The sequence below is a fragment of the Sardina pilchardus genome, chromosome 22 (assembly GCF_963854185.1).
Source record: "Sardina pilchardus chromosome 22, fSarPil1.1, whole genome shotgun sequence".
Taxonomy (NCBI): Eukaryota; Metazoa; Chordata; class Actinopteri; order Clupeiformes; family Clupeidae; genus Sardina; species Sardina pilchardus.
The window spans coordinates 873,122-880,621 of NC_085015.1; the positions used below are offsets into that span (position 1 = coordinate 873,122).

At 49.0% G+C, this 7,500-nt stretch overlaps 1 protein-coding gene across 3 annotated transcripts in view; it reads right to left on the bottom strand.

The window, feature by feature from the left end:
* The window catches only part of aldoaa (aldolase a, fructose-bisphosphate, a), a 12,216-nt gene extending 7,605 nt beyond the window's left edge, over positions 1-4,611 (bottom strand). The window contains exons 1-4 of one of the 3 annotated variants that reach the window (XM_062526707.1): positions 4,477-4,493; positions 3,113-3,148; positions 2,127-2,247; positions 687-950 (exon numbers count right to left, since the gene is read on the bottom strand). In XM_062526707.1, the coding sequence (XP_062382691.1) occupies positions 687-950; positions 2,127-2,238 (376 nt within the window). In that variant the 5' untranslated portion in view covers positions 2,239-2,247; positions 3,113-3,148; positions 4,477-4,493. Of the gene's footprint in view, positions 1-686; positions 951-2,126; positions 2,248-3,112; positions 3,271-4,476 lie in introns of those variants that run through there. The other 2 variants (XM_062526706.1, XM_062526705.1) reach the window with 2 other exon arrangements.
* Between the last annotated feature and the right edge of the window lie 2,889 nt (positions 4,612-7,500).

Consider the following 7,500-nt stretch of genomic DNA (forward strand, 5'->3'; position numbering starts at 1 on the left):
TGGGTGTACACATTATATGCTATGTGTGATGTGTGATGTGTGATGTGTGATGTGTAATGTGTGATGTGTAATGTGTGATGTGTGATGTGTGATGTGTGATGTGTGATGTGTGATGTGTAATGTGTAATGTGTAATGTGTAATGTGTGATGTGCAATGTGCGATGTGCGATGTGTGATGTGTGATGTGTAATGTGTAATGTGCAATGTGTAATGTGTAATGTGTGATATGTTATATGTGATGTATATGTGATGTGAACATCAAATGCTGCTATCTCTTTTATGGAATGTATTGATTGATGTGTGAAGAAGAATATCCTTATAGGACAATAAAGAAGGAGTGAGGTTGACTGTGTAAAACAGACACACTTTCTCACACACACACACACACACACACACACACACTCCCTGTCTAGAGATTACTGTAACTACTAGTGGCGGGATTAAAGCTGCTCCTTATCCACCCTGCTGCTCCTCTGTGTGCTCTCTTATGCAGGTTAGTTTCCATATCGAACCTCCTATCTTACAACATATGTATATGTGTGTTGTGTATGTATATGCGCGTGTGTGTGTGTGTGTGTGTGTGTGTGCGCGTGCACGCTCACCCTGGGTGGTGGTCTCTCCGTTGGTGGTGTGTGTGTGCATGTGTGTGTGTGTGCGTGCGTGTGTGTGTGTGCGCGCGTGCTCACCCTGGGTGGTGGTCTCTCCGTTGGTCCCGGCGAGCGGCACGACGCCCTTGTCCACCTTGATGCCCACCACCATGCCGCGCTGCTTGACGAGCTCGGGGAACAGCTGGCCCTCGTCCGTCTTCTGGTACAGCGTCTCGTGGAAGAAGATGACGCCGCCGATGCAGGGCTCGATGTGCTCCGCCGTGAACAGCAGCTGCCGGTACAGACGCCGGTTCTCCTCCGTGTTCTCCGCGTTGATGCTCTGGAACCGCTTGGCAACGCTGCCTGGAGACGGAGAACACGGACAGACAGACAGGGGAGACCAGAGCCATATAAAGAGAGAGTTGCGACAACTCCATTGACGCTAGAACTAATGTTCCATATTTTCTCAACAATAGTTCCCGGACAGTCGGTTACCATGCCAACGGCAGTCTACTCTTTCAGATGTCCGGCAGAGACCAGAACCAGACGTGGGCCAGACGTGGGCCAGACGTGGGCCAGACGTGGGCCAAGCGCCCCCTGCAGGCGGCCATCTCAACAGCCGCTATCACACGTGATCAGACATCACTACTGCTGCGGTACTGTCGTCATGGATACCATCATGCATCAGCGTTACGGTGCAGACGGCCATTTCACACCCACTATACCACACATGAATTATCATCATCATCATCAGGGGATTATGTATTATTGTTACAGTGTTATTAGCATGTACTTCTATTTTACACTACTACAATCCACTGCAGTGTGTGTGTGTGTGTGTGTGTGTGTGTGTGTGTGTGTGTGTGTGTGTGTGTTCTGTGGAGGGGTGACCCGGTGCATTGATTATAGCAAGGCCACAACACCCAGGACAAATTGATTCATACTGCAGCACACACACACACACACACACACACACACACACACACACACACACACACACACACAAAATCAGAAAAGACTCCAATACACACATACACCCACAATACAGACATGCCTAAAAACCACACCTACAAATACACACAGCAACATTCATACAGAGATGCACAGCACACACACACACACACACACACACACACACAGCTCTGTGTGTCCTTGTCTTGTCTGTCTCTGCTCTAGTACAGAACGGAACCTGTTCTAGCGCAGAACCACACCTGTTCTAGTGCAGAACCACACCTGTTCTAGTGCAGAACCACACCTGTTCTAGCGCAGAACCGCACCTGTTCTAGTGCAGAACCACCTGGACTGGCCCAAAGTAGCCAGCAGCAGACTCACTGGCGCCTGATCATGTGACCAGCCCGCTATCAAATAATTCAGCATTCCACTGGCGCAGTCTTAAAGAGACAGCAACCTGTTAGCACGGACTGCGCCATAGCGGCCCTCAGTCACGACACTCTCACACTGTGTGCGTGTGTGTGTGTGTGTGTGTGTGTGTGTGTGTGCGCGGGGGGCGGGGGGCGGGTGGTACTCGGAGTTCCTTACCTGTTGACTCATCGGCGGCGAGGATGCCTTTCCCGGGGGCGACGATCCTCTGAGCGATGTCGCTCAACTCCTTCTTCTGCTCGGTGCTCAGGAACGGGTACGCGTGCGGCATGATGGCGATCTGCGGGGTTCACAAGCACAAGGACACGCTCATCTCACGCGACAATTGCACTCTCATTTCAGAAGCGAGCGCGAGCACTCAGACAGCGTGCACTGTGTGGTTGTGTCGCTCTCCCGTGCTGGCGGAGGCGAGCAGCCTTTAGAGAACACGGTGTTCGAGCTACGGGGGACCCACACGGGCCCTCTTTCTATCTCACGAGCCGCATCCGTGACCAGTGGTGCAGAAGACCCGTCTAGTCCGCGAGCGTGCTGTTATCTAATCACCCCGGAGATAACGTCAGCATCAGCAGCCGAGCCTGACAGACAGACAGACACACACACGGGGGAACACACTCGCTCACACACACACCCTTTCTCTCGCTCTACAATATACACACGTTTAAATCCCAACTGATTTCCTGTGTAGCCTAATGACACCGTTTACCGAGCCCGTTAAATGGAGGCGACACGTCTGGTTAATCACAGCATACGCACGGGGAGTGTCCGTCCCCGTGACGGGAGATTATCCACGCGTAAGTGAACTCGGTGTCTCTTTGGATCAGACATGTTTTTATTAACACCGATAAACGCCGCAGAACCGCTCACATCACAGCTAAACAGAACGACATTCTCACGCGTAAAAAACAGGCCTCGGTACATTTCCGCGTCTGTCCTTGGAGTCGCATCCAGTGACCTTGTGCCTACCGTGGGCCGGGTGGTGCCGGATACGGAGGAAAAGCGTCACATTTTTCAAGCACATGATGTAAAACTCATTCCATTTCACTTTCACCGTCTCCCCATCCCATAAAATAGCGATGTTTAACAACACACAAGACAAGCGAAGCGAAGAAGTCATGTGAAATATTGAACATGAAGAGAAAACTCACTTGATAGTCAAAGCGCGGAGCGGAACTGAAGCAGGTCTGTTGGAAGAGGAAGAATGACTGAGCTGAGCTGTTGCAATCAAGAGGAAATGAGCGTCTACTCGGTTTATCAAACAACGCCAGTGACGGGAGGTGCGGTTGAGCGACGGAGAATAATGAAGTTCCCTCAGTACGCGCTCACCAATGGGAACCAGCCCTCACTGCACAGCGACCAATGGGGCGGGCATGGATGCTAGTGTGATCTCCTGCGATTGGCCAGTCTGCTTGTAGAGGCGTGTGTTTGAGGATGACGAAAGACAATGGGGGGGTGTCCACGAGGAGGAATAATACTGGCTTACGTGACGGAGCTCACATGCGGCCTTCATGCGCAGTTTGCGAACGGCGAGAAGTCACGTACGACAGAGGATGCTGATCGATGTCATGAATTGACTCAGACTGAAACGGAAAAAAAAAATCATAGGATGCTGCGTGGACGAGCCTATACTGCAACGGCGCATAACTTGCGCGTAAACTGCGTAAAAAGACCTAGGCCTACATCTGCTGCCAGTCACATGAAATATTGATATAGGAGGCGCTCTGCCCTGCTCTCTACCGCAGAGGACCCACCCCTACGGACAGTGTTTTAGAAGGCACTTGCGCAGTTTATATCGAGACACTTGTTGCGCAGGATAGACAATCTGCACGAATTCTAGGTTATCACAGGCCCAGTCGTAGCCTGTTGGATATAGGGGCGGGGACCCATGGCGTTCATTCTGCAAAAGACATGTTTACGTGCTCAAGGAAAGCACATCCCCAAAGCCCCTCGCTCTCATCCTCAGGCGCGGACTAAATATAGGCTACCTACCGGCCACCGGCCCCGGAGCCTACATGCGCGGCGGTCACGCCTCGCTTACGGAAGGTATCTTTAGAAAAGCGTGCGGTCACGTCCCGGTTAAATAACGTCTGCTTAACAGTACCGTCACACACACACGGCGTCTTCTGCTCCATTTCAGAGGCGCGATTAGGTCATCCAGTATTTAGCCCAGACTCTCTCCCCGTGCCCACCGAGCCCACTCCATCACTGGCATAATTACGTAATAAGCAGCATTTCAAACGGACACAAGTAACGCCATACAACAAACTGCTCTTTTCGAACATAACCCCTCCACACACACACACACACACACACACACACACACACACACACACACACACACACGCGCGCGCGCGCGCACACATTATATCACACATAGTAAATGGTGTGCCATACTCAAGTCTAGTCAAAAACTCTAATCTGTCGAGACCAAAGCCAGATTAGTCGCATCGACATCATAACACGAGTAACGCAGCTCATGGCTAGATAGCTATGTTTTGTAAGAGTCTCCTACCGTTTATCAGCAGGTGTCGACGATGCAGAGACGGGAGAGTAGCAGAGTGATGCGCGTGAGCTGTGCGTACGGAACCCCTATCAGGCAGGGCGCGCGGTATTTATGTTAACCGAGACACACACACACACACACACACACACGCACACACACTTATCATGTGGGTGGACCAACATGGCAGACAACAGCAGAAGGGCACGGCGACATTCAGCTCGAGCAGTGTGTGTGTGTGTGTGTGTGTGTGTGTGGGGGGGGGGTTCTTCTAGAAAGTTCAGAATAAAAGTGAGGCAATTTTTTTTCTTTTTTATCATAGAACGGTCTGTGCTGATAGGTAAAGAATAACAATTCCTACACATATGAGTGGTGCCATGAAGTAGGTCCACACATACACACACACACACACACACACACACACACACACATATATGCACGCACGCCCGTACACAGACATATGCACGCACAAAGAAGCACACACGCACACACACGCAAGCAGACACATGCACGAATACAAACACACACACACACACACACACACACACACACACACACATATACGCACGCACGCCCGTACACACACATACGCACGCACACAGAAGCACACACACACGCAAGCAGACACATGCACGAATACAAACACACACAAACACACACACACACACACACACGCACACTCAGTGTTGCCACAAGGCAACCCGAAAAGGCCCACAGACGCATACACACTCACACACACACACAGTCGATCAGACAGGACCATCCCCCTATGGGAGGCTTGCATCATGAACAGGAGGACACACACTCCACCTGCCTGCACCTGCTCCTCCACACACTCACCAGCATCTGAGCACACCAGCGCTCTGCCCATGAGCACTGCAACAGGGCCACATCAGGGCCACATCAGAGCCATATCAGGGCCACATCAGGGCCACATCAGAGCCACATCAGAGCCATATCAGGGCCACATCAGGGCCACATCAGGGCCACATCAGGGCCACATCAGAGCCATATCAGGGCCATATCAGGGCCACATCAGAGCCACATCAGGGCCACATGGGCCACAACAGGGCCACATCAGGGCCACATGGGCCACACCAGGGCCACATCAGGGCCACAACAGGGCCACATCAGGGCCACAACAGGGCCACATCAGGGCCACATCAGGGCCACATCAGGGCCACAACAGGGCCACAACAGGGCCACATCAGGGCCAGCTACATGCTCAAGTCTAAACCTTCACAGCACCTACATGCTCAAGTCTAAACCTTCACAGCACCTACATGCTTAAGTCAAATGTTAAGTGGAAGCGTTCACACCAGCAATTCAAATGTCACATTGTGTCAAATGTGACCAGATGGTGGGTTATCAGTTGGCCAACAGTATAATCATGTAACCGATTAAGTGATGTCACATGTTTTAAATATATTCAGTCTCAGTAATAACACAGGTTATATTAATGTAATTATTAGATCCTGTTCAGTCTCAGCAATAACACAAGTTATATTAATGTGATTTCCTCTTGTTCAGTCTCTGTAATAATAATAATAATAATAATAATAATACATTTTATTTTTTAAAGCGCCTTTCAAGACACCCAAGGTCGCCTAGACACCCAAGGTCGCCTAAATAACACAAGTTATATTAATGTGATTAGCTATTAGATCCTATTCAGTCTCAGCAATAACACAAGTTATATTAACGTGATTTCCTCTTGTTCAGTCTCTGTAATAACACAAGTTATATTAATGTGATTAGCTATTAGATCCTATTCAGTGTCAGTAATAACACAAGTTATATTAATGTGATTTAATCTGCCGTAATCTGTTGTAATCTAGAGCAGAGCGCTGAGTCATAGTACACAGACTACGAGTCCTGTAGGCCACGTTCAGTTCACACACACACGCACACGCACACACACACACACACACACACACACACACACACACACACACACACACACACACACTAGTACTCCTGATATATTGAATACAATACAGTATGATGAAGCAGCTGCGCTGAATTTCAAACAAAGTGGAAGTTTGTTATTTGGCTTGTGCACGTAACCTGTTGCGTTCAGCACTGTGTGTGTGTGTGTGTGTGTGCTGAGAGTTCTGTCCATGCTTATTAAGGCACATGACTGCTCAGCGATTGATGTCATGGCAATCTTGACAGGGACATGCCCCCCCCCCTCCCCAGATAATTGCTCTCCCCTCTCCCACCCATAGTGTTCTATTTAGTTACAAATTTACAGTACCTAATGGAACCACGCGTATAGCCATATATATGTCTACGCGTATAGCTAGCCATATATATGTCTACGCGTATAGCTAGCCATATGTCTACGCGTATAGCTAGCCATATGTCCACGCGTATAGCTAGCCATATGTCTACGCGTATAGCTAGCCATATGTCCACGAGTATAGCTAGCCATATGTCTACGCGTATAGCTAGCCATGTCTCCTGCTTTTCAAACTCTTTATCCTGCCCACACACTTATTCTCACCACTCTAACAGTGTCGGTCTCTCTGCACTACGATGGCACTTCTCACACTGCACAGAGCTGTACATATCTGTCTATATGGTTCACGGAATATCCATGTATTCTGTTTTTCTTACATAATCTGTTAATACACTTCATATATTGTATCTAATATGTCTATTATAATGTCATATAGTTAATCTGCATAGTCCTATTTATTCTGTTTTCATAAGATAACTGCTAATACACTGCATATATTTATATATATTTCTATACATATATATATTCATATTACTCTAAACCACCTGTAAGTGAACTGGACACGCGGTCACACCTGTAAATCAACTGGACGGGTCGTCCGCCTGCGTCTGAGAGTTCAAGGTTCAAGGTGTCTTTATTATCCCCAATTTGGTATGCAGCCAGCAGAGACAACACACACACACACACACACACACACACACACACACACACACACACACACATAGACATCAGTACAACATGAGGCCTCAGCACATAGGGTGGCACAGGTCACCTGTGTGTGTTAAATGTTCGCG